Below are 26,373 nucleotides of genomic sequence, written 5' to 3'. Positions count from 1 at the left end.
AAATAATAAGAGTTAAAGCCAAAACAAAATGAGAAATAATATAATAATAAAAATGACAAAATTAGTATAACAATTAATATAAGAAAATCAGTATGATCTGGAATTTTTTCCTTGGGAGATTGTTCATAAAAATGGGATCCAACAATTATAAATAAAATCACATGCATATATAATCTATTTTATAATTTAAATTAAATTTAGTTCACATATAAAATGGTCCTAAAATAATTAGTACACTATGATACAATGTTATTTTAACAACAAAAGTTTTTTACTAAAAGTCTCACATATCCATGACATACGTATGAGAGATATTTTACCATATTTGTATCTCACATCTAATCATTAAAGTTAATTTGAGGAAAAATATTTTTGACAATAGAATTATTTTGAATTTAGTCAACAAGTTGAGATTTTTTAAACAATAAAAGTGAAATATTTTGGGAACTTAGTTGTTTATTTTCCCATAATTAAAAATTGCTATATTTTAGTAATTGTTGCCATTGACTTTAATTTTGTAGACTAATTTTTATCAATTCAAAATTAGTTTTATTAACAATAATTGAAATTCCATTAATCTGAGGATTGACATTCTATTGCTATTATTTTATATGTAAATATTTAACCTAAGTAATAAAATAAATAATAGCTGCTTAAAAAAAAAGGAAATTGGTGCTCAATTGATTGTGGTGTAAAATATTAGTATACAATTAACTAGAGCTTGAAATGGAATTAAATTTATTTAGTATTTTACTGCTAACAACTTTGACCCCATTTAATGGTTAAAGAAAAAAAAAAGACGTAGAGATTGGGATTGGTTCCTTAGTGTGAAAAAGGAAAATTCCTCTAAAGTAACGCTGCGTGAAACTCTGGATGCATATGAAATTAGAAATGTGATAACTTTGCAATTCATTCTCATTCATGATGAATTTCTTCGATTCTACATAGAATTGCAATTTTTTTCGTTCAGCATGAAAATATTCTTTTTTTTTTTGTCATATTGATGGCTTTTGCTTTTAAGATTATCTACATGTCGGTGGTTAGTATTATTGACAAGGTTAGAGGTCATGGAAAATGTTACTAATTTTAGGAGAAACTATGTATTGTAAAAATAATTTAATAATTTTCTACTAAGCATAACTACTGCATACAAAAAGAAAAGATATTTGATTTTGTTTTGCTTTGATTAGAAGAACTTGTACTACTAATAAAGGAAATTTCAATTCAACAATCAACATGCACGTGATTACAATAATTTTTTAGTCAATTAGACTAATATATGCCATAAAATAGTCAGATTTAGTCATTTGTGAATTGATAATTTTAACTGCTTACATAACATTCATCTATAAAAAAATTATGATTATTATAAAATGATATTTTATAATAATTTACATACCATTTGCCAATAAAAAAAGAGTTTGATAGAAAAAATATGGAAATAAATCCATAATGTAAATGATACAAAGTACGTTTGAAAGTCATAGAACTTAATATATGGGTAATTTTACTATAATTTTCAAAGATTATGCTATGTTAATACAACTTTAATTTTTATACTTGTGACCCACAAAATAAATTTATTAAAATTTTACCATTTTATTAAATTCATAGGCATTAATATATGAAATTTGTGATGTATAAGTAAGTGCTATTTTATATACAACTCAAAAGATTTGTTGTTATTATAATACAACTTTAACTTTTATACTTGTGACCCAGTAAATAAATTTATTAAAACTTTACCATTTTATTATATTCATAGGTATTAATATATGGAAATTGGGATGTATAGATGAGTGTAATTCTATATATAATTCGAAAGATATGTTGTTATTGTCATCCAAACTTTCTATCCTTTCACAAATTCAAAAATAATTCAAAATTTATAATATGACAAATTATTCTTACATATTTTATAAGGTCATTTGCAAAAGATATAGTTTTCGTAGTATATTTAAAATGCTTAAAACATATATCATTTACAAAATGATACGTACAATTGTGTATCATACATTTACATTACGAGTAATTACTAACTATAATACTAAGTTTCAATCATTAATAAAAAATCTTAACATTATTTCAAATAAACTTCCTAATACTTGTTTAATATAAGTTATTTTAAGTAAAATAGTAAATTTATACCACAAACTAGTAGGTTTTGACCACTAACCAAATTTACTATTCTATCAACAATATTTACTATTAATCTATAAAAACTTACTATTACTTGAACCAAACTTACTCTAAAAAAAGTAAGTTTCATATATAGAGTAGTAATTTACCTCAAAAATAAAATTAAGTTCCATATTTATTCCAATTTACTTTTTGAGACATAAAAGTTATTAATTTATCGAGTTAACTTACTATTTTTTATGTAAAACTGACTAACCAAATTTTTAGGCACTATCTTATTTAAGTGACCAGTCTAATAAGTAATCAAATGGTCACTAAAAGTGTTTTTACCTATTATATTAGGTAAAAACAGTTTCGTTACCATAACGATCGTTACTTCAGAATTTTCCTTAGGGTATGTTTGGTTACCCAAGGAATTGGGGTTTAGAATTGGAATTGGGTCCCCAATTCTAATTCTCGTGTTTGGATCCTACCATCCGTATAGAATTAGAATCGAATCGCAATTCCAAATCGATCGAATTCCATGGTTCCAATTCTTTGGCTGGACCAAAGAATTCCAATTCCAATTCCACGGCTAGATTCTCGTTGGGTCAACACGCGGACTTTAAATGGGTCAAAACTAAAAAACGGGTCGACTATAAAGCTAGATTAAGGAAACAAAGCTAGCTTCTTCCTCTGTCTGCATTAGCAAATCGCCATCTGCTCCAGCGTTCTCTGTCGCCGCCGTCGCTGCGCCTTCTCCTTGTCCCAGCACCTCTGCCGTAACCCCTACAAGACTTTCCTCCCTCTTTTCCTCCCTCTGCCGCAACATCGAGTGGGTGAAATTTACAAATTGAGTTATATTTTGGTCTCCTTTCTTTCGTTTCCTATTAATCTTGAATTGTGCCTCCTGCTTTTACCTTTGCCGCCGCTTCCATTGCCGTCACCACCACCACCGTCGCGTCCTCTCGTCCTCACTCTCCTTCCGCTCCTTCAATTCTCAATTCTCGACAAATTTAGGGTTTATGATGTTATATTCATTTTTAAATTTTTGCCAATCAAAGATTGATTTTTTTTGGTTGTTCCTCTGATAATGTTTGCCATTAATGTTATAAATTTGCTACTGTTTTTTTGCTTCTAATTCAACATTTGGACGAGGATAGAAAAAAAGGTAGTACTCTGTTGCCCTGTTCTTCTAGATTTAACGTAACCAAGCAAAATCTTTTTTGTTTTTGATACAGTAGCAACCAGGTTTTTGTTTGAGATTTTTCCAATAGCTAATTTGGTCTTTTGAATTAATAGCTAGTTTGGCATGATTTGGTCTTTTGGCTTATCTTTTCTTATTGTTGTTGTGATTTTGAATTGCAGAATTTGGATATTGACATGGATAAAGAAGGAGACGAGCAAAAGGCAAAAAAGAAAAAAGTGGGAATGTAAAGGAGACTTGTTAGAAAATGAAATGGGAGACTTGTTAGAAAATGAAATGGGAGACTTGCCTTTGAGCTCTTGCCAAAAGGTGGATCAATGTATGAAGAAACATTGGAGACTTACAAATTTCATGATTAGATCTCTTTGATGCTGGAGAAGTTGCTTCTTGTATTGAATTTCTCAGTTTTAGCTGACGTTAACCACATTAATTCTTCATTCATTTGTCAATGAGCTGAATCCAGAATTATGCACCTTTTGTTGTTCTGCATCAGGTAGGGGTGTATTCGAGCCGAGTCGAGCTCGAGTACCGCTATACTCGAGCTCGACTCGGCTATAATATAATTATACTCGAGCTCGAGCTCGAGTTCGATCGAGTCAGAGAATCACAGCTCGAGCTCGAGCTCGAGTTCGATCGAGTCAGAGAATCACAGCTCGAGCTCGAGCTCGAGTTCGATCGAGTCAGAGAATCACAGCTCGAGCTCGAGCTCGATCGAGTCCTTAAAAAGCTCGAGCTCGACTCGATAAGGGTACTCACCCGTAATTTCTCAGAATTTATTTACCTATATTAGTAATTTTAAATATAATTTATTTTTTATTTTTTTATGTGATACTCGATAGAGCTCGTCGAGCTCTCGAGTATCAAATTTCTGAGCTCGAGCTCGACTCGATAGCTCTAACGAGCAGCTCGAGATCGAGCTCCAGCTCGAGATCGAGCTCGAGCTCGATGAAGCGAGTTCGAGCTCGAGCTTCTGATCGAGTATATATCGAGCTCGAGTCGAATAGCTTAACTCAGCTCCACCCCTAGCATCAGGGGCCTCTCCGTACTTTATTAGTTGAGGCAATCTGTCCTTACAGCGAAATTCTGCGCACCAGTCCCTACTGCAGGAAGATCTTCTCACGCAATCTTCTGAAGAAGTGATGTTGGAAATGGTGGTCAACTGCTGTGGTTTTTAGAAAAAATGCTACAAACTTTGTGAATAAGTGTTAAATCTCTTTTTGGTGTGGCCTTATGTATATTACCTGACCTCGTTTCCTTCATGTTCAAGTGTGGTGACAACTTCTACCTTAGCCTGAGAGAAACTTGTGACTCTTTCTTATGTTGTAGTGTTACTTGTCAAATACTTTACATAGGAGATAATGCAGGCAACGAAGCTTCTGTTGTTACCTGTTCTGTATTTCTTTGGATAATGTTTTTTCCTTGCATATAGTAAAGGAGCCTTATTTTGACTTTAAAGTAGCACGTGAAATATATCTAAGGCGTCTTTATTATGGAAACAACAGAGTTTATGTAGAGCAACTTCGACTCAATAAACATTGTTTTACAGTTTTATGTACAAATTTAAGTGAGCATTGTGGGTTGAGGGATATTATAAATATTACAGTTGAAGAAGCAATTGCAATGTTTCTCTATGTTCTTGCTCATAACTTTAATAATCGCAATGTCAATTTTAATTTCATAAGATCAGGTGAGACAGTTAGTTGATACTTTAATATAGAGTAGGTTTTTAATTTTCTAAAATTTAAAGTTCCTAACTTAGAAAAAAATATCAAGGTTTTAACTTGATAAATATGTACTTTTTAAGCTAGAATATGTAATTAGTTTTTATTTAATATAATTTAATTAAGAATTTTTTTTTAGAAAAGGAACTAATTAGCTTTTTCTTTAAAACTTTAGTAACAATTAGTTAAATGCAAGAAAAAATAAATTATTAAAGGCACTAATTGGTTTTTTCCTTGAAGTTTTAGTAACAATTAGCTAAATGTTAAAAATTTATTACAGAGGAAAAGAAAAAAGAAAAATTTTATGTAAGCAAATGTTAGATGAAAACAATTCTAATTCTTAATGAATTCTTCTCCCGTCCAAACAAAGAATTTGGGATTTGAAATGAATTCTGTATCAATTCTATGCATTTCTCAAACAAAAGAATTACAATGTTTTGGAATTCCAATTCATAGTATTCTAATTCTATAGAATTTCAATTCCAATTCAATTCCAATTCTGTAAAACCAAACGCACCCTTAAAATATTTCAAGTAACAAACCAAAGGAAAAAGATAGCTCGTGCGTGAGGAAGGGGCTTGGAGCAAACGAGCCCCAGCAACAACTAAGGAAGAACTTCATCAAAAGCAAGTGAAGGCCCAGAGGACACAACGTTGAAGCCCAGAGAGATTATCGTGAGCAAAGCAGGCCATGTAAGGAGCCCAAGAAGATTACCAAACCATAATCTAATCCATCGATACTGAAAGGGGCCTAGCCTGTGGCCAGAACTTTCTACCCTCTGCGTGAAACCTGGTAGCTTCGTCTGGAAAATGAAATGGCAGTCTCCAGACTAGCCACGTAAGTAGACTAGACTAGAAGACCAGCATAATCATTGATTGATTGTGTTGCCAAAATTAATCATCCCAGAAGTCCCCTGAAACTTCGCGACTCCACTCTTTGATCACTATAAATAATCACCAAAGATACATTCCTAGCTACGCTATACGGGTTACTAAGGCGCGCTATTGACTGATTAAAAGCTTTCTTGACCACTCAAGAAACCTGATAGTCAAGGAAGGAGTAAATCAATTTTTTTTTCTTAAGGGGGGGTGATACTTGTAAGGGGTTGAAAATTTTTAAATGGCGTTGATCCCCAAGTTGTTTGGTGATATGTTGGCACCCTCTGGCTTGAGCGACGAGACCAAGGGTATCGTGAATGCGCGGGTGGACTGGAAGGAGACCCCTGAGGCTCATGTGTTCAAAGTTGATCTTCCTGGACTGAAGAAAGAAGAGGTAAAGATCGAGGTTGAGGACGGACGAGTTCTGGCGATCAGCGGGGAAGGGGCGGCTGAGAAGGAAGACAAGAATGACAAGTGGCACAGGGTTGAGAGGTCACGCGGCAGGTTCATAAGGAAGTTTTTGCTGCCTGAAAATGCTAAAGTTGAGGAGGTCAAGGCGAACATGGAGTATGGGGTCCTCACCGTCACCATCCCTAAGCAGGAGGTGAAGAAGCCAGAGGTCAGGGCCATTGAGATCAGTGGTTGACCATCACCAGGATTACATATCCTTTACTGGCCTACTTGCGTTGCATCTAACTTTCCATGTATGCATGCCTTCATGATTCTCTGGATAAAGCTGTTGCTCAAGTTTGGGCATTGTTTGTTTCTGTCCTCTAATTTTGTTTCAACATGTCTCCGTTCTTATACCGTATGCTGGAATGAATGTATAATGCTCCGTGTGTAATAAGGTTTGCGGTAAAATAAAGGTTTAATTACATATACCTCTCCCGAAGTTTGTTCAAACTACCAAACGAACCCTCATAGTCTGACCAAATTATAATTACCCCCTTATCCGTAATGCTGTTTAAACCCAGCTAACAGACTGAACAAAATGACCGATCAACTGGGTTCAACAAATATGAGAAATATAAATAAGAATTTAATAAGAGCGCAATTTCATAGACTTTTTTTTGTTGGCGTATAACTCATAGGCATCCACATTTATTTACAATTTACGATTAATCCTGTTTGAGACGGACGGGTCGAATCCTTGGAGAAGTTCTTCCAACATTATCCTTTCTATTTTCATGAATTTCAAACAAACCTTTGCGGACGGGTAATTAGATAGAGAGTGGAAGGGGATCCTTTGTGGAGGCCCAGTGAATCAAGCATTAACGGGCTAACTACTGTAGAATGGCCCACCGGTTGTACGTGCATTTTACTTAAAGGCATCGGGACCAAGAATTTTTTTCGCACGAGAGGCCCAAGACACATTGTATAGCGTACTTGTTTTTAGGAGCCTTACGTATCACTCGAAGACTAGGGCTTGGTAATCCTCCGATCTCGCGTAGCGTCCCTCCTCCTGAATACACGACCAAGGCCTGGTATTGGTGGGCTTTCTTCCCTTATTAATCAAGCAGAAAGCTTCGACGTAGTTGAATTGTCAACACTGGCCCGCGAAACGCCGATCCTGATATAATACAAATATCACTACTAGCAAACTTTACTTTACTAGCTTTCATGATTGGTCATGCTTCATGATCAAGCAAGACATATTCCTCAGCAGTTAAGTTAGGGCGTCTACAGAAAAGATTAGATTGGCACAAAATCCAAAGTAGATGATCCAAATGCGGCCGCACGCAGGACTTTTGAGCTTTTACAAAGTAAGGGAGCTGAGATCGCCCAAAAGCCATCAGAAGTGGCGGGACGCGAAACGCCGGAGCGGAATATTGGATGGAGTTACCTGAAACAAGAGAGCGAAAATAAAAAATAAAAATAAAAAATTGAAAGATGAAAGTAGAGGAGAACAGGGATAATGATTAATTTGTATTCCGCGTTAACGGGCGTGCAAGAATCCTTTATGGACCACTATTATGTTTTTTATGGGTAGGGCCATCCTTACTTTACGACTTGTGGGGTTTTGGAATTTTCAGTCCCTACGGTAGGTATTCCCGACCCTTTTTGTGTAATTCTCAAGCGGAGTCGGGGAGTATTTTCGTTTTTGGTTTGTCTGGTAGCTACGATGATCGGTTCAGTGCCATTGATTTTTTTTTTTTTTTTAAAAAAATTTCTTTTTTTTTTTTGGGTTATTTAATATGATTACAATCAGTGGCGGGTCTACATGTTGCTGAGGCGGTGCAATTGCGCACCGCTCAATTTTGAGAAAAATATATTGCAGGCTAACAAGGGTTTGTTTGGATTGGGCTTTATTTTCCCAAATTTATTTGCTTATATCATCATTATAATTTTCAATACATCTTTTTACCTTCCCAATTACCTTTTTATCTCACATACATCACATTACAAAAAAGTGCTACAGTAAAAATATCTCTAATAATTCACAATCCAAAAAGTTTGGAAATTTTCAATAATGTTTTTAATTCCCCCCCCCCTCCGCCTCGCCAACCCTTAAAATTTTAGAATTCTATTTTCTATCATACACTACCCTCCTAAATTATTAAAAATTCATTATCATTATCCCTCACAAGAGTTCTAGACCTACCAAAAAATGAATTTATTTTTAAGATAGACGTATTTATTAGTTTCGAATTCTATTATTACTATAATTCTTGTGCTAATTGATATTGATCCCCCTAACTCTAGGACCCTGATTAGAATGTAAGGAAAATATATCAAGTTTCAAGTTCATAGTGTAGGAGTAATGAGAGAGTGTTAGCTCTCATGTTCTCCGCCATGATGATACTACAAGCCCTCTGGTCTTTTTTATCCTTCTCTTTGCACTAAAGAAAACATTAAAAGCTCAAGTTTGATTAACGGAGTGGTTTGGTTCTTAGTAAATTTGTTAGAGAGATAGAGTAGCAGCCTTGTAGTTGCTATAGGCAATGTTTTGCAATTTTTCCATTTTCCAATTTTTCACTCAATATTTTTAAAATTTTTGCAAAATGCAGCTGGCAAGGATCAAACTCGGGACCTTTGCTATCGAAGTCCAGCGTGGCAACCATTGCACCATCACATCCAAAGAGATAACACATTTATATAAAACAAGCTTCCATCTTTCATTCATCCATTTTTCCTACAAAATCTCATCATCTCATGACTCTTTTTTTCTAGTTTTTAACTCTCTCTCTTCTCTTTTCTTTTGTCACCCCTTTTTTAATCCAACCTCTTTAGTTTTTATTTATTGATGTTTTCTTCAATCTTTTGTTTTTGTCTATTAAATTGAAAAAATTTTAAAAAAATATTTTCTTTAATCCTAAAGACTAATTATTAAATGTCACAACCATTCACTTTCAACTCATTTTTTGTTTCCTATCAAGTTTGCATCTCTATTTTCGATTGTCCTGACTTCCACCAAACTCCAAACTTCTTTTTTAAGTTGTAATTTCTAAATTCAAAAAACATGAATTAAAATTTAAACTCACAATGTTTAACTCTCATAGTAATGAATTTTGTATAATTTCAAAATATTGTGGTATTTTTGGGTTAAATCTAAGATTATTTTTTTGGTAGATATAATTGAAATTGAAATTGAGATGAAATTTATTTGTTTTAACTTATAATTTAAAAAATTTATCTTTGAAAATTCAAGTTCTTTGAAAATATTAAACTTTTCATCATATAAAGTTTTAAATTAGTCAATTGCATGTCTTATTTTATGCATATTTTATATAAATTATTTTTAAAAAATTTATCGAATTAAGATTAAACCGGTCTAACCAGTTAAACTTTGACCCGAATACCTTATCGATTCAACGGTCTAGTTTTAAAGCATTGGCTATAGGAGTAGGACTCGTCTTGCTCTGCCGATCATTGAGCCCCAAAAGCAACAAACAAAGAAATCCACAAAGTCAAAAAACTTTGGCGGTGACCTGAATTTTGGGGAATGCGGAAATGGACAAAAAGGAAGGCCAGTGCTACTTGCCAAATTTGTATGTTTCCGTTTCATTTTTCATGCGCCTGTCAAATTTACGCGCCCCTGTTGGTTGTTTGTTTGGGCATTTTAAATTTCATTCTAAGACAAGATGTCGAAGAATCCGTTAAATACCAAACCTCTGGAGTGATGGACCCAAAGATCATACAAACTCCCTCGGCTCTCTCCACCCTCCTCAGCTCAATGTACTCAATTAAGCTTTGGAGTTGCCCCGAAACAAAAGGCAGGTTGGAACTGCCGATTCCCTTTCCCTTTCGTTGGTTGCCGTCGGCGTGGTCCATGATTATTTATGTTTTTTTTTTAAAAAAAAAAAAAAAGAAGAGGAAGAAGAAGGAGAGACCCTTTTTGTTCGTTCTTCGTTGTAGTACTATGGTAACGTTTTCCATGCGAGGCAGCGCGCCATGCATGCATGACCAAAAAGCATAAGCAATGGGCCAAAATTGGCAGTCGAAGCCCAGTGAAAAAGCCCACCAAAAGCCCTAACAAACAACAGGCAGATGGATAATTCCGGGGCTGGCGTCCACCATTTTTGCGTCCATTCCCAATTTCCCACCACTAATATATGCTCAATCAGTTATCCATCGCCACAAACCAGTCACGTGCGGTGGCCTAATGACATCACGCATTAGTGGGCCCCGCGGACGAATGAAAGAACTTCTTGGGATCCGAGACAAAGAAAAATTGTCCGCTTGTGGGGGCCGCCCCTCTCTCTCTGTCTCTGATAGCTCCTCCTAGTCCAATCCAGTCCTCTCTGATTGCGACCGCCTATCAATTGCCACCTCGCCTTTTAACCGTCCGATTGAAAATGAAACGCCCGTACCCCACCCCCACTCGCTTCTCTCTCTCTCTCTCTTCTGTGCCTCTTTTTCTGTCTCCTCCGATGCAGATACGCTGTATACACTACTGCAGCAAGTAGACGAAGATTTCCCGGGTTTTTCTTCCCCTCCCCCCCCCCCCCCTCCCCCTATAATTGTGCTACTGGGATAGTCTACTTAGTAATGCCTACCGGCCGGGGTACTCACTCTTCCTATACAATTTCAGCTTCGCTGGTCTGATTCTTTGTTTCCTTAAGCGGCTTTCAAGAAAGCTCCTGATGCAATCCCAAGAATCTTTCTTGGCTTCTTGATCTCTCTGCAATTCCTTGCTTTGTCTTTCGTGTAAGTACATTCCTTTTCACGCTCTTCCAAGATGATTTCTTTCTTGTTCCGAGTTTTTGTCACATAAAAAAATACTAATGGGCTTCAATCATCACTGCCCATCCCCTTTGTTGGGACGTGCAGCTTCGAGAATTCTTGAATAGTAAATGGAAACTTTATTCGGACCGCTACGTGAAATTTTTGGAGTTATTATCCGTTATTTGTATAGCATCATGACTTTCCTGGAGCTAATGCACTTGTAATTCCTTCGGTGATTGGTGCCTGGTAATGCTGGCTTTTGTGCTTTTCTTTACTGATTGGGTTTTAGTTGGCGTGGATCTGGGATTTGTGGGTGTGAATGAAAACCGCTGTTATAGTGTATATATGGGAGCAAACACTGCTGCTAGTGTAAGTAGACAGGGGCTTGTGCTGTATGATTTTCGGATGCCTTTCTGATTCTTGTGTTGTGCTGTTTGATTTTGACCTGTTTTCGTTTGCATTGGCCTTGTATATAGTAGATATTCTTGGTTAATCGTGCATCGCTCTTCTAGACTCATGGTAGTTATTAGATGTGCAAGTGGACATGGGCATTCACTCCTTGACCGAGATGTATTATGTTGCTATTTCAGGATCACACCATCCTTGTTTTGTAGACTGCTGCAGAAGTCTTCAATCCATACTGCTGTTCTTAATGTTAGGAGATTGAGGACTGGTGATATTATGCTATAGACAATAGATGACAGAACAATGTGGAATAGTCAATACTGTCATATAAAGTTATTTTTATGCAAGATAACTTGAGTTGTGGAAGTTGATGATGAAATAAGAAAAATTAAAAACCTAAGGCTATATTCATGGCTAACACTGAATAGTGTTTTTTTGTCCCTTCTATGAGGGGAGGGGTGGGATTCAAGAAGCGGGGAGACAGGAAGGGGATTGGAACCCAGGACCTCTAATACTTAATAATGCCTATTCTTTCTAGTTCTTGTGTTTAATCTTGTGGATTCTGACAGGAGCTCTCCTATTCTTCCTCCTTTATCCAGTAAGAACTAATGCAGACCAACTTGTTATGACGGACCAAAAGTATTCAGGAACTACTGTTTGACTGATAAGCAAAGTAACCAGGCTTACATACCTATCCTATACCATTAAGATGTATATAATGGAACCTGGAATCCTATTTGTTCTCTTGATTCGACTTTTACATACTGAGCCTTCTTCATCCCTGTTATTGTTCATGGTTCCTTATTCTATACGAGTATAAATTTGGTACCATATAGTCTTGGTGTACAGTTCTGTATGGCCCCTCTGTAATCAAAATAATTCAATGTTCAATACACTTTGATGCTTTTTCAAGACCAGTTGTAATTAAGGGAAATTCATGAGCTGCTCTTTGAAAATGATTTGTTGTTGCTTACCCAATGCTATTTTTGCGGCTAAGCTTGGGGTACTTGATGCAATGTCAGCTTACACAAAATCAAGTAAGGAATATTCTGAACCTGCTAGAACAATGGGGCATGATGTGGAGTTCAAAAGGAATTCAAGACAACAACAATCCTCAAATGCTGTAAAAGAGAAGATCCTACCAATTCAAGCACATCAACGTTTGAAGTTTCACAAAAAGCTTGAAGTAATCAACCCCTTTATTCAGCTGTCCACTGATAATCATCCTGATGGGTTAAGACAGCAAATGGATGATGAGCTAGTGATACGGAAGAAGTCTTCAATAGGTTTGCAAAAGCAGCAGCTTGTGTCAAAGACAAATAATGAGGATGATGAACTCGTCAAGCATATGTCTAATTTGCCTGGCTATCTCCAGCGAGTGGAAAAGCAGAAGAATGTTCAAGTACAGGCTTTGAATTTTGGAGTTCTTGATTGGAAGCGTCTAGAGAAATGGAAGTACAACGAGCGTATGCCAGCTAGAAGTCACCCAAAAGTATCATCAAGTGGTAAAACCATGGATATGGAGAATGGAAAATCTGCACTGTCAAAAACCTCTGTTGGTAGAAAACAACCATCAGCCAATTTGCATCTTAATTCAGTCACTGAAATGAAATTGTGTGATGATGTCCAGCAATCCAAAGGGAAGTTAAAAAACATCCAATATCCTCAAACTCCTTCAGGTCGCACCACTGCTGGGCAGAAAAAAGATTATTGTCAAAAGGTGAAAAATCCTAGCAGCAGTTGCCCTCAGATGAATCATGAGAAGGGCAAGAAGAAAGAGGCGGATTGGACCACATCACAGCAAAAAGCAGCATTATCCTTGGATCAGACGGAAAATAGCATCTCGATGTCTTCACTTCCAATGTGTTATCAGCAAGGTAAAATTGGGACTGGAAGAGATGATGATATAAAGGGTCGTCCCATATCTTCCAATGCTGAACTTCAAAATATAGTGCTTCTAGTGCCCAAATGTCCTTCCAAAAGGCGTTCCTCACAGAATTCTCGGTCATTAGAATCGAGAATATCACCTAATGAGCAGTTGACAAAGCATGCTAGGGGCAGATATTCTGATTGCTTTTCTTCTCTTGAGCTTCAATCTGGAGAAGTCTACAATGAAATTCCATGTTCGTTTCCCATGCCCGCTAGTGTTGCCACTGCACGAGACAGAAAACCAGGTTACCATGTGCAGCCACGTAATAATAATAACTCAATCAACTTCCAGTCATCTGAAGCCAAATGTTCGCATTCAAAACTTTGCAATGTTGGTTGTCCAGCTTCAGTTGATACTTGTGAAGTGACGGAGTTGAATACTGCTAAGGAAACAAATTCCAGGACATCGTCTCATGGACAGTTAGCAGATGGCAACAGGTTATCATATTCTGGTGATTTTTCTTCTCAGGAGCTTCACAAGAGAGAACTCCAATATGAAATTCCACATTCCTGTCCCCTGCCTGCAACTGTTGCTATTTCCCGAGGCAGGGAACCAGATGTTTGGATGTATCCATTTCAATGTGGTATCTCAAGCGAGCCCGGATCATCTAGAGCCACATGTCCAGAAGAAAAAAGCTACAACCTGGACGATTCAGTTTCAGTTGAGAGTTTTAAGGGAACGAACTTGGATTTTGCTAAGCATGCAGCTGATAAAAGAAGACATCCATCACCTAATAGGAGGTTTAGTTTTAGCTTTGGTAGATTAAGCAGAAGTTTCAGTTTTAAGGAGAGTTCGGCAGTTCCAGCATTGAGCTCCACGCCTCTTGCTGCTAAGTCCAGTCGAGAAAACCCAGAGGTTTTTGCTGCTATTGACGACAGTAAAATGGACAAGGCAAATTCTAGTGGCAGAAGACGTCCAAGTCCGTTCAGGAGGTTACTAGACCCAGTATTGAAATCCAAGGTAGCTCATTCTACTGAAGCAGTACAGAGCAAGGGAGCTATAGAAAAAAACTCCAGTTTTGGGAGTGTGCAGCCTATCAGCAATAGTAAGCCACTTTCCAATGAGACAAATCAGGCATCACCCGTTCAAGCTCTTATGCAACTTACTGTCAAGAATGGACTCCCTTTCTTCAAATTTGTGGTTGATAGTAGGAGTGACATTCTTGCTGCTGCTGTGAACCAATTACCAACATCTGGAAAGGTTGATAGCACCTTGACATTTTCATTCTACTCAGTTCATGAAATTAAGAAGAAAGCTGGGGGCTGGATAACTAATGGGTCTAAAGAAAAACATTGTGGTTTTGGTTATGATATTGTTGGTAAGATGAAGATATCTAGATCTTTCTTCTCAGAGTTGAATGCTGATGGCTGTAATGACCAATTTATGGTAATAGAATCTGTCTTATTTGATGTTAACGTCGCTGAAGGGAACAAAGGAGCACCAGAAGTTTCACCAAACAGGGAGGTTGCTGCCATTATCTTTAAGGAGCCAGCTGCAAAATGGAATAATAGGGAATCAATAGTAGGTCACACATGCAAACAAAAAGGTTTTCTTGGCTTTTCACCAGGCAGTACCTATGGCTATGGTGAAAAAGAGAATTTCAGCAGTATAACAGTCATTCTTCCTGGCGGTTTTCATAGTTTGCCAATGGATGGTGCACCTTCATCCTTGATTCAGCGCTGGAAATCTGGGGGATCATGTGATTGTGGAGGATGGGATGTTGGTTGCAAGCTGAAAGTTCTTGCCAACGAGAAGAAAGGAAGCAACTCTTCTATACCAGCTACGAGCTGCTCGACACTACACCGTATGAATCTTTTCATCCAGGTATTGCCCTCATGCTTCATGAACCAGTTCCTCGCTTCTTTTTTATGTATTACCAGTGAAAATTCAATGCGTCATTCTTAGTCTATGCTTCTTCACAGGGTGGAGAGCGAAAAGGCCAGCCCATCTTCAGTTTGGCACCATTCAAAGATGGATTTCATTCAATTGACTTTGATGCATCAGTTTCCTTGCTAGAAGCATTCTCTATTTGCGTGGCTGTCATAACGAGTCGACACTTATCTGGCATCTTTGATGGTAACCTTCTGCCAGAAGCAAAAGTTTCTGTGGAAGCCAAGAATGAGGACGTTGACATGAAGAACATGAGCATAACCCCAAGCGAGGTCCCTCCAAAATATGTTTCATCGCCTCCCCCCTCACCAGTAGGGAGGATTTGAGTGCCTGATTATTGGGAGTTTGGCTCGCTAGGTGTAAATAAGAGATTTTAAGACCCAAGGAACAAGTGTACATCTGACTAGACTGCTAGTTTGCAGTGATTTTCACACCTAGACTTCCGAAATAGAGAAGTCAGCTAGTAAGGAATTGTATTGGCCTCTGTAATTTGTTACATGTATATGTAGGCAATAATACTACTCATGCTTAAAAAACACATGGAGAACTAGATTGCATTCTGCAACCTGAACTCCTGGAACTACTTGCATATACTGGAGACTTTCTTATCCGTTAGAAATGGACAGTTCAAATATGTTGCTGGACACCTCTCTTATCTCTCAGAAATGGAAAGAAAAGAGCAACTTTACGATGGAAACAATTAAAAGCTGCTTACGCTGGACACTTTTCTTGTCACGAGAGATTAATCAACAAGGGTCCAGGCGAAAAGCTGCTTTCAGGAACAAAGAGTAACTAAACAAAGTTCTATGAAATGCAGGCATTTGCAGCCGTATTTAGTCAAGCAAGGTGTTGTTCACATTCTTATCAACAAAGATGTCCAGCTAAACGTTTGCTGAAGGCTCATACTTAAGTAGAATCCATACAATAGCAGTAGAATGCATTAAAGCAAGCCAACCACAGTGATTTGAATTGCATAGGGCCTCAGAAGACTACAACTATTAGTTAATGGAATAGGACTAATCTGTAGGAGCAACGGACCCGTTATACATGTTAAGTATTGTGTCGACACACCAAACTCAACCAAAACTTAAGCCACCATGCTTGAATGTGCCTCTGCATATCGGCAAACGCATTTGTTACAAACTTTTTGGCAAAATTTGATAGCATGCAGGTACATCAAAATTCAAGTTGAGGATACACCTTGTACAGAATTACAGTTACTAAAAGCCGTTGCCTAATGCCCACTACATCTCCTTAACGTCCTCAAAATCCATTTCACAAGTCAACATATGATGCATGGTGAATGCATATTTTCCACTGACCCTCAATTTTCTCAAAGACGTTAGTGGCAAACTGTTTACCCCAGCTGCTACCCTTTGTCTTAACCATTTCAATGCATGTAACATATCCTACATCCCCTCTAACATGAACTTGAACATCCTTGATCTCGATTTCCAGTGGGAATTCATAGTCAGCCCACACAAACTCCCAGCTTCCCATCACAAGATCATAGCCAGATATGCCACTCACACCAGGGTGCACAACACATGCATTATCACCCTTTGACCATAGTGCTTGCAAAGCTGCTAGATCCCCGTTTCTGAATGTGTTGTAAAAGCGAGTATTAGCTGCTAACACAGAAGCCTTGCTGTCACTCTGGAGAGACCGAAGGCTATCTCTTATTTCTGCTGCTTTGGTATAGTTCTCCTCTTCTATTGCAATCTGTAATTCCCGCTCCAGCGTCTGCTCATCTACTATGATGCTTTCTCCCGTTAAAATTCCTTCTGAGTCCTCACTTTTGACTCGACATATTTTCAACAGGCATGGACGAGAAACATGCCTAACAGGAACTGCTCTGAACAAACAAAGTCTTAGACCATCTTAAAAGAAAGGCCAAGTAATCAAGAAGCATGCGACAGCAATGCTGAATTCCTAAATCTGCATTCAAGTGCTAAGATGTATATATTCATTTCTAATCAAAAGACCTGCACACTAGTTAATTATAAAATTATATAAATCATCATCATTGCATAATCACATTACTGTAGTAGAATAATTATTTGTCAGCTGATAATTTTCAGCTGCATCCTGCAATCTGTTCCTGAGCACTAGTAGGAGGGGGTGATGGGCAACTTCAGTTCTTTCAAGAACTTGAAGGGAAATCCAGCATCCACAGCTTGCAATCTCAAGTTCTCAAGGCCTAGTTTGGCAATGAATGGAAGCTAAAAGGATAAGAGAACTCAAGTTATGAAATAAGGAAAACAAGTTAACACTTGAAAAGTTTCTCTCATTTCGTTTCAGCCTCTAGGAAAGAAATGGCAGAAATTGGGTGTCATTATTTCGTTTAGCAATTAAAAGTAAAGTTGGCAAGGGCCAGTTTCATGACATTTATCACTTCATATTAAGATTGTTGACATCCTCAAAATCTATTTTTCGTCTAAAAATTTAGGTAAAGTTGGCATATGGCCAACCTTACTGATGGCACTCAACAATATGCTCACACTTGTGCCAGCATGAATAACACAGGGAAAAAGAAAGCTAGCCAAAACTAGAATGATGAAATATTCAGAGACGGGAATTAATCGAGACAAGATGCCCTGAATCTAAAGGGGAAACTTCAAAATGTTTGCAAGCAGAATAAACAGAACTTACCAAGCATCCCCTTTTTCAAACCGAGGGCAACAAAACCAGAAACCTTTTCAGCTCTTATCTGAGACTTGTCAGACAAACCAATGTTGCATTCCTTGAGGAGATTCGAAGCTAAGTGAGGAAGGACCCCAAGTGGATGAATGCACGAATAAGGACTAGTACAGTGCTTTCGGACATCAAATACGCTCTCCTGTAAATCGAAAATTCACTTTGATCAGGCAATTGTATATCCGAAGCAAACTAGCACTCTTGACTCGATTTCAGTTTCTTCCCCACCCCTTCATGCAGAATTCAAAACATAAATCAATCTTAAGCCTATCGAATAAAAAAATGTTTTTGTTTGGAACACTGCAGAAAATAGTTTCAACAGGGTGTGGAACATAGAGAAAACACAAACGAGCTACAAACGCGCAAATGGGATATCCCATCTGATAGCAATAAAAGACGGTATATATAGTTGCTTACGGATATCTAAAAAGGAAAGAGCTAAATTGATCCCCAATTCTATTCAGAATTCCTGCCCAAGATAGAGCCAGATAAACGGGGGAAAGGCTAGGCAATTCAAGAAAGAAACTGCTCAACTTACTTTGATGAGGAAACTGGGTCGATTAATTCGAGGACTCAAAGACACTGCAGAAAGTTTTAATGCTTCCATGGTTTTCTATTGCTGAATTGAGAAAATCATCAGCTCAATTAAACTTACGATAGACAGATATAAGGCGATTGATGGGAATTATGAGTGAGCAGCTAAACCCCTTCCCATGAAGAAATTTTAGTAGAGTTTATCGATGGTGAAAATGGCTCGTTTAGTCCTTCAACATTTTTGTTAGAACGCATATTTACTCCTCCTCCTTTGTTTTGCAACAATTTGGTCCTCAAACTCCTCTCTTTTCACATATTTAGTCCTTTTGTCTTGATTCTACCCAAACTTGACTTGTTTGGATTGTGATTTTTTGCAAAAACAGATTTTATGCTTTTTATGACCATATTTTTTAATCATCTTTTTATTTTACATATATCAAATCGTTACAGTACAATTTTTACAAAAATTACTAAAATAGCAATCCAAATGGTACCTTATTTTAGTATTTAACCAATCAATCGATTAGCCAAAGAGGAAATCACAAGTCATAACCCTTTCCAATTCATTCCCCCAACTATTTTCACACTTGTCTCTCTCCATAAACCTCAAAACATATTAACAAATTAACTACAAAACTCAAATTTAAAGTAAGGAAAAATGACCAAGGAGAACATTTGATATATTAACCAATAAACACAAAAATAGATGTTTAAATAATTTAATCTATCTGATGTAATTTTCAACTTTTTTCTGCAAAGACTCTTCCCAATTTTTGCATCACTCATAAATATTCTTGAAAGTGGCCAAGACCTTCCAACTATCAAAAGGCTCTTCTTACTCTATATTGTTACCCACATAGCCAGCCATGCTTATGAATTGTCATACCTTAATGAATACTTGTGATTGATCCTCCAAAAACGAACACGAGAAGAGTAATAATGTCTAAAGGGCGGTTTATTCTTCCACAATTAATGATTTAACATACTATTATCCTATTTTTGGAAAAAAGAAATGCATGTACTGCCTAGTGCCTTTGTTAATAAACAAAGCAACATACAATTAATGAAGAAAACCTTCCACCACTAGTTTTGAAGGGTCCTCATCATTGTTATAGTTAGTGTCTCCAGTCTCTATTTCTTAAACCTATACCTATTGATTTTAGTTTTTATTTTTAGTTTCCATTTGGATTTGAACAAAGCCAGCTATAATAAATGAGCGAGATGGAATACCGACCTTTGCTTGGATCTAAAAGAAATTATAGGAATTAGGCATTTTAACTGGTTAGGTATTATCCAAATTCAATCTAGATTTATAATAATATTATTTTTGAATTTAGGTCCAATTTTTCAAATTCAGACCCTATCCAAATTCAAACCTTGTAAAAGAATTATAAGTTTTGACTAGATTCTGATTTTGTATGATTTATACCCAAATATAAACTCTACCCAAATCTATATGTATATATTAACAAAAGTAGAGAAGATTTAAATACATGCAAGTTTCAATTTTGAATATAAAAAATCAAAACAAATAAAATTATTTGATCATATTTCATACTTTTATCTCTTTTTTTTTTTGCATGCAACATTTTGAATGTTAATCCTATTACTTGAAAATATTTTTGAATTTCACATACTATTATTGTTTCTGAATTTTTTAAAAATTATATATTAAGAGATAGATATTGGGGCCCAAACCTATGAGGGTTCTAATCTAGATTTTCTTTTTGAGACTCTAAGGTCCAAATTAGAATGTTAATCAAATTGACGGGTTTGGACCTTAATTAATTGGATCAAACTCAAACCCTACGTATTAATATCTCTACTAAGCATACTTATATATTGACAAAATAAACACTTGACCGATTGGTCAAGGATGAAAGCGAAAGTTCATAGGGCGGTGCAACTATCCAGGGACTAAATTGGTACAAAGAAAAGCTTACGACCAAATCGGTGTGGAAAAAAAAGAAGAGAATAGGGAAGAAAAAGTGCTTAGTCCAGGGATTAAATAAGTCATTTTCCCTAATTTGTTGTTGTCGGGGCTGAGGGGATAAGGGATAGCCGTATGAAAAAAGCTTCCTGGGTAAGATCAAGTACTGGTCAGCTGCATGAGTATTCAAATAAGTCAAACGTGGATTTCATCATCCTTTCCGTTGGGCTAAGCCTCACGGTCTATTATTGAGTTAGCGAGGTTTGTCACCGCGCTGTGTCACTCCTGCCTCGTTTGGCCCAGAAATTCTATCCCCGAATAATGTGGCTTTCAAATATCTCATTTGTAGTTTGTACCATCGGGGGTTCTAATCACTATCACCAATACGGCAATACCTATTAATTCTTTTTGCTTAGTTGTACAATGTTGAAAACTATGAAACCTTATGTGCTTTTTCTCAGATGCTTCAAGAATATGTTTTTTGAGACTTACAAGACAAGATGCATTTTACCAAATGGGGCTATTAAATTCTTCGAATATGTACTACTAAGTACACTAGAAATACTGCTAATTTTATGTTATCAATGCAACGCCATAGTTTCAGTGAAAATTATTAGCAATTGAATTACTACATGGAGAAAGTAGATTAGCTTCTGTTTAAGACTTTACACGTCCTAGTGCGTTCAAGAGTCAAGTGTTGTTTAGACTAGTCCTTACAGTGAAAAAAAAAAAGGGAGTCTGGTCCTAGTAGTAATTAATTTAGCAAGTTTCATTTTCCTTTATACTTTGAGTTGGTAATAGGGCTGCAAACAAATTAAAACGCTCGTAAGCAGTTCGATTCAATGTTCGACTCGAATTCGATAAACATCGAGTTCAAATCAAATTTGAACTGATCAAGTCGAATTTAAACTTAAACTCGAGGTTAAAGATATTCAACTCGTTAGTTCACGAGTAGACTCGATTATATATACTTTTTTTTGTATGCTCTTAGGTTAACGCATGACTCTATTCTACTCATTTGCTGCCCTAGTTGGTAGTATGGCACTATAAATTGTGTAATATGAAACATTTTAAGTTGAAGAGGACTGGCTCCTTGGAATAGTTAAGAAGCTTATAAGATATTTTGAACAGTCATAAGTGAAAATTTACGACTTGATATTGCTATTCGTGAGTTCTATAAAAAAATTATTGAGTATTTGTTGTGCGTTTAATCTTATATACACTGATAGTATAGGAAATAGTAATCTTAATTGAGTATAGTAGTGTTTTTTATTTTTTTTTTATGCCAACACATTTCCCCATATCTCAACTCACAACTCTCAGGCTCGATCCACTTTGAAAATGCTTAGTTTGTTTGCATTACTATTTTTGAGCAAAATCTCGAAAATATCCTTTTACCATATTTTCTTGCCACTTTTTAATTCATATATATCACGTTTCAAAAAACGCTATAGCAAAATATTTCCTCAAAAGCTCTTCCACAAAATGCAATATAAATAGCCTCCACGTCCGCACGCTTTCATATATGGGTTGGGGATTATTTGGCATAACCCATGAAACTTGTGACCGGATTAACGTCAAGTGTGACGCCTCTCGCATTAATCTTCAACCGGGTTGAAATGTGCTTAATTTTGATGTTTGACATCCCAACTACTCCCGCACTTCGTAACGACATTGCAATTTAGTACTGAGATTTATTACTTTTGATGATGATAACTAGTGCTAAATTGTCCACTGCAAGTTTCAAGAGGCGGAAGAATTTGCTTCAGATGTAAAACATGCTTAGAGTGAGCAACCACGTACCACAGATGAATTGAGGAGATGTTTAACTTGGCAATCCATTAGTATTTCTCATTTGGCTTATTAAGTCGTGCTATCAAGAAGCAACTTGAATAATCTCAAATTTAATGGTTTTTTATCGAGTTAAAAGATTGGTTCGGAAAAATTGTTGTATTCAGAGTTTTTGATCACGAACAAGTCAATCTAATCCCTCATAGTATTGTCAGCTGTTCACGTATCACTTAATGCAAATATGTTCAAATATTAAGATTTTAACACTCAACAAATTTTAATTTTAATTTTTTCAAACGCACTAAATGACCGTAATGTTCTTAATTTGCCACTCATATTTCTCCTTCTCCTTACAAGGCTTGGAGTTTGAAAAAAAAAATATATTTCTTGGTGCTGGACCATTCACCATCTGTCCGTTGTCTGCTTTCTTCGTCAGCTAATCACGTGCGAAAAAAACAAGGCTCGGGAACAACGGAAGGGTGGCCCACTTGGCGTGGGATGGGTCCGTCAGCTTCCGAATCCGTACGTGTATTTGCTTTCGGTTAGAAAGCCATCTCAACTTGAACCAAAAAAAGACGAGTGAAAAAACGAAGAATGTTGATTTGAATATCAAAATTGTTAAATTCAAATTCACTTACCTTAGTTGTAGAAAAAAAACAAACTCATAAAACAAATACGAAAATTTCATCGCTAACTCCCGATTACGGGAATTCCATTTGATCAAAAACAACCGGCACCAAGAAAATATATAAAAAAAAATACAATAGGTATACAGTTAATATAGTTTTATAAACGTAAATTGAACAGTTTCCATTGGTGGATTGGTGGCATATATTTTAATCGAAGTCTTCTTGAAATTCAGAGGTAATGCTGATGCATTACCCTTCTTTACTGGTCAATGGTCAGATTGAGAACGCCGCCTGCCACCTCTTCAGTCCTTTGAGGACTGTGGGTCCTTTTTGTTGGTGCACGTCCACCAAAATCTCATGAATCCCCCAGTTTTGGTGTTACGGTTTTGTGCCAAGGGATTAGGCTTAACGCAATACCTCCAAGTAAAGTACTTTATCACCGTATATCCTCATTAAATAGTTATCATTTAATATGTTTTTTTTTTTAGATGGGTACCCCTTATATCCATATAATTTCGAGAGTAGAAGTAAATGTAAACAGTGATAATAGATTCAAAAAAAAAGTTTTTTTTTTTATTATTGTTCCATTTGTTCGCTCATGTTATGGCAAGTGGCCAATATAAAAACCTAACCATTGCCACCGGTCGCCTCGCTGGCAATAACGACCATTGACCGTTTACAACCCAACCATACGATACACGGTACAACTGTACAAGTATTTTATTTTAAGTTTTTTTTTTTTTTGGGTTTTTGGGTAGAAACAACTGTACAGCGAGTGTATACAACTGCGCCAGTGAGGGTTTTCTTGTTGAAAAAAAACAAGAGTCATGGAGAGTGGTAATAGCTAGCGTCAGTCTGAGTATTTCCCTCTTTCTTTTCTCCCACATTGGTCCAGTGAGGATGGAGTGATGAGAGTTTAAGTCCCTTGGTCCAACTTGAAAGTCAACAATTGCCTTTTGAGTTTGATTGATGATTAGGTTTAAAATTTCTTCCTCTCTATTATTGGAAATAGTGTATAGAACTGCACAAAAAAAAAAAAAAAAAAAAAGGTTGCAGCAGCATGTCCCGCTTCACTCTATCCAAATATGCTCATCCAAAATGTCAGCAACAGCTACCATCCATCACGATGAACCTTTTGGGCAGTGAGACGAGTTCTAAGTTGTAATCTTAACCAACAAGAACAAAAGAATCTGCACTGGACTTGTTGGAACAATAGTTAACTTTGTTGGAACAATAAATTTAGGTAGTTTTTTTTCTAAAATACCCTCACATTAATTAGAGTACAACTTTATGGGAATTTGAATTGATGGTAAAAAAAGAATAAATTCTCATTAAATGGAGTAGGTTTATAGTAACAACAACTTACATTGAATAAGGGTATTTTAGGAAAATTAAAATACAACTACATTCTTCAATTGGAAAGTGGACTACAATTTGGGACAGACGAAAAAGGAAAACAAGACAATCAAAGTGGGACGGAGGGAGTAACTGATGTTTGTACTATTGTTACGTTTTTCCTTTTTGCCGGGTGTGCGTTGAAAAGTTTCCACATGTGAAATTAGAATTTGAAAAAGGGCATCATAATTTATTTTCTCATGCAGTAACTTTTGATCAGCAAGTCCCTTCTTTCTTTCATTAATTCTTTTTCTGATAATGTAAGGACGGAATTTTAAAAGTGAGAATAATTAATAAATCCTTCTAACGGGAAAAAAAGATAAAAACAAAAAATTCATGGCCGAATGTCTTGCTCTTGAGATAGAGAGTTTCAAAACATAGTTATAACTACAAGGAGTGATGTAGTGGACAGCATAGTATATACGTAGAGATAAATTGCTTCCAAAGACCCTTTTGGTTTTGGGTCGTTTGAGGACGCAAGTTGCCCATTCTTCCATTTTCACTTTCTCAGAAGCTCTGGATTGTTTTAAGCAAAGCCAAAGAAGGTGTATCTATCTACGAACCTAACGGATTGCTTTGCAAATAATTGACGTGTTGGGTGTTTTTGACTGGTCAACTTGCTTCCTGTTGACTTTTAAGACGCCTCTCATTCCATTGGAACCCTCGCTTTGACTCCCCTTTTCGCAATTCAAAATTTTCTCAGCGCGTTTTAGTCAATTCAAAAATTTCATAGAAACGGTTTTCAGGATATCTCTCTCTTTTTTCGCACGTTATGCGACAAGTCATCTACCAACAAAAGAACTTTATGCTCTGGATAGCTTTTTCCAATTAGTCACTTCTAATCCCATGCTGGTTGTCCAACAAGTGCAATCCTTTCATTATTAGGTACAGATGTCTTTGTTTTGTTTTTGTGGGTGGGAGAAGGGGGTTGGGAAGGTGAGGAAAAAAATAGTTCAGTTTTGCGTAGTCCATCCAGTTCACGGATATAAAAATGGTTGCTGATTCTTAATTGAAAGTCCCACTTATGAGTCACAGCGTCAAGGATTTGCAGTGAGGAGACAGCAGTAAAGTAAAGCAGCGTCAAGGATCAGGATTATAAAGTTTTTATTTGTTCACTTGCTGCCCTTCCTTACCAAAAGGCTCTAAACCATACACGCATTACTACGCGGACGCATTACCAAAAGTTTTGTAATACACGCATTACCATATATTGCTGAAAGGTCTTATTAAATACTATCCTCGTCCCATTTATTTAATCATGTTTGAGAAATTTAATTTTTTAAAAATTGTGATTTTATTGTGATGTTTGTACTTCTCTTTTCAATTTTACCCTCACAAATTCAAAATTTAAATTTAAATTGTAATATGCATATGATAAGAAAGAAAAATTATATTAAAAAGAGAGACTAAAATGTATTTTGATTTTTCAAACTTGACAATTATTTTGAAACATCCAAAAATAGAAAATATGACATTTTTAATGGAATAGAGAGGGTAAACAACGTTATCGATCCTTGACAAAGCGAGAGTTAACAAAAAAATAATAATAATATTTTAAGTCGTCAACTCGGTGGCTGGGCTGGTGGTAGTGCCTTTGTATCTCCCTCCAAAAGAAAAAAACCAATTAAAAAAAAAAACAAGATGAACTATCCCCCAGTTAATCACTGCATAAATAATCTCTGGACAGACATACCGAAAGTTGATAGGTTGTATCGCATGTGGATCATATGCTCGAAGCAGTAGATTACAACCTCGGTGGTAACACTCCTTCGAACTTGACGATGGCCACGTGGACCCAAATGGTTGATCAAAATGGGAGTGAAGGGTGATTGCTCTGTCGTCTCGTGCTTGATCTGTTGGTGGGGGGAATAGATTCGTCATTCGAGGTTTCAACTTTCAAAATTTAAAAAGAAAAGAGGACTGTCAGCTTGGCTTTTGGAGTCGAATTACTGCTGGCGAGAAGTAGAATAATTTCTCGGCCGTCGAGCCGGGATTCCCATTTCAGTTGCCATCCTATTCCAAACATCTTTACCAATTTTCCTATTAAATTTGGGACTTATCTCGACATATAAACACCAATAG

At 36.5% G+C, this 26,373-nt stretch overlaps 3 protein-coding genes and 1 long non-coding RNA gene across 6 annotated transcripts; 3 read left to right on the top strand and 1 right to left on the bottom strand.

Annotated features, from left to right (window-relative positions):
• The first annotated feature begins 3,586 nt into the window (after window positions 1-3,586).
• LOC140009256 (uncharacterized) lies at window positions 3,587-4,780 on the top strand. Its single transcript, XR_011816652.1, has 2 exons — window positions 3,587-3,818; window positions 4,358-4,780. It is a non-coding gene; the product is annotated as an uncharacterized lncRNA (long non-coding RNA).
• A 1,141-nt stretch (window positions 4,781-5,921) lies between these two features.
• LOC113695644 (16.9 kDa class I heat shock protein 1-like) lies at window positions 5,922-6,689 on the top strand. Its single transcript, XM_027214766.2, has one exon. It carries the CDS (start codon window positions 6,166-6,168, stop codon window positions 6,568-6,570), a length of 405 nt encoding a protein of 134 aa, XP_027070567.1. The 5' UTR covers window positions 5,922-6,165; the 3' UTR covers window positions 6,571-6,689.
• A 3,948-nt stretch (window positions 6,690-10,637) lies between these two features.
• LOC113695645 (uncharacterized) lies at window positions 10,638-15,961 on the top strand. Of its 3 annotated transcripts, none has more exons than XM_072054272.1 (3): window positions 10,638-11,072; window positions 11,681-15,249; window positions 15,348-15,961. In XM_072054272.1, the coding sequence occupies exons 2-3, from the start codon at window positions 12,433-12,435 to the stop codon at window positions 15,639-15,641; spliced, it is 3,111 nt and encodes a 1,036-aa protein (XP_071910373.1). In that variant the 5' UTR covers window positions 10,638-11,072; window positions 11,681-12,432; the 3' UTR covers window positions 15,642-15,961. The 3 variants fall into 3 exon arrangements, with proteins under 3 accessions (XP_071910373.1, XP_071910374.1, XP_071910375.1); XM_072054273.1 differs by having other exon boundaries at window positions 10,640-11,072; window positions 12,518-15,249; XM_072054274.1 differs by lacking the exon at window positions 10,638-11,072 and having other exon boundaries at window positions 11,090-15,249; window positions 15,331-15,524.
• Window positions 15,962-16,255: 294 nt separating this feature from the next.
• On the bottom strand, window positions 16,256-18,794 carry LOC113695861 (uncharacterized). Its single transcript, XM_072054275.1, has 3 exons — window positions 18,551-18,794; window positions 17,968-18,154; window positions 16,256-17,165 (listed from the first exon to the last, which is right to left on the bottom strand). Exons 1-3 carry the CDS (start codon window positions 18,617-18,619, stop codon window positions 16,591-16,593), a joined length of 831 nt encoding a protein of 276 aa, XP_071910376.1. The 5' UTR covers window positions 18,620-18,794; the 3' UTR covers window positions 16,256-16,590.
• Between the last annotated feature and the right edge of the window lie 7,579 nt (window positions 18,795-26,373).

This window comes from Coffea arabica, chromosome 6e (genome assembly GCF_036785885.1).
Source record: "Coffea arabica cultivar ET-39 chromosome 6e, Coffea Arabica ET-39 HiFi, whole genome shotgun sequence".
In the NCBI taxonomy this organism is placed as follows: Eukaryota; Viridiplantae; Streptophyta; class Magnoliopsida; order Gentianales; family Rubiaceae; genus Coffea; species Coffea arabica.
The sequence above is the reverse complement of the archived record's forward strand: the minus strand, read 5'-3'. Positions and strand labels throughout refer to the sequence as shown.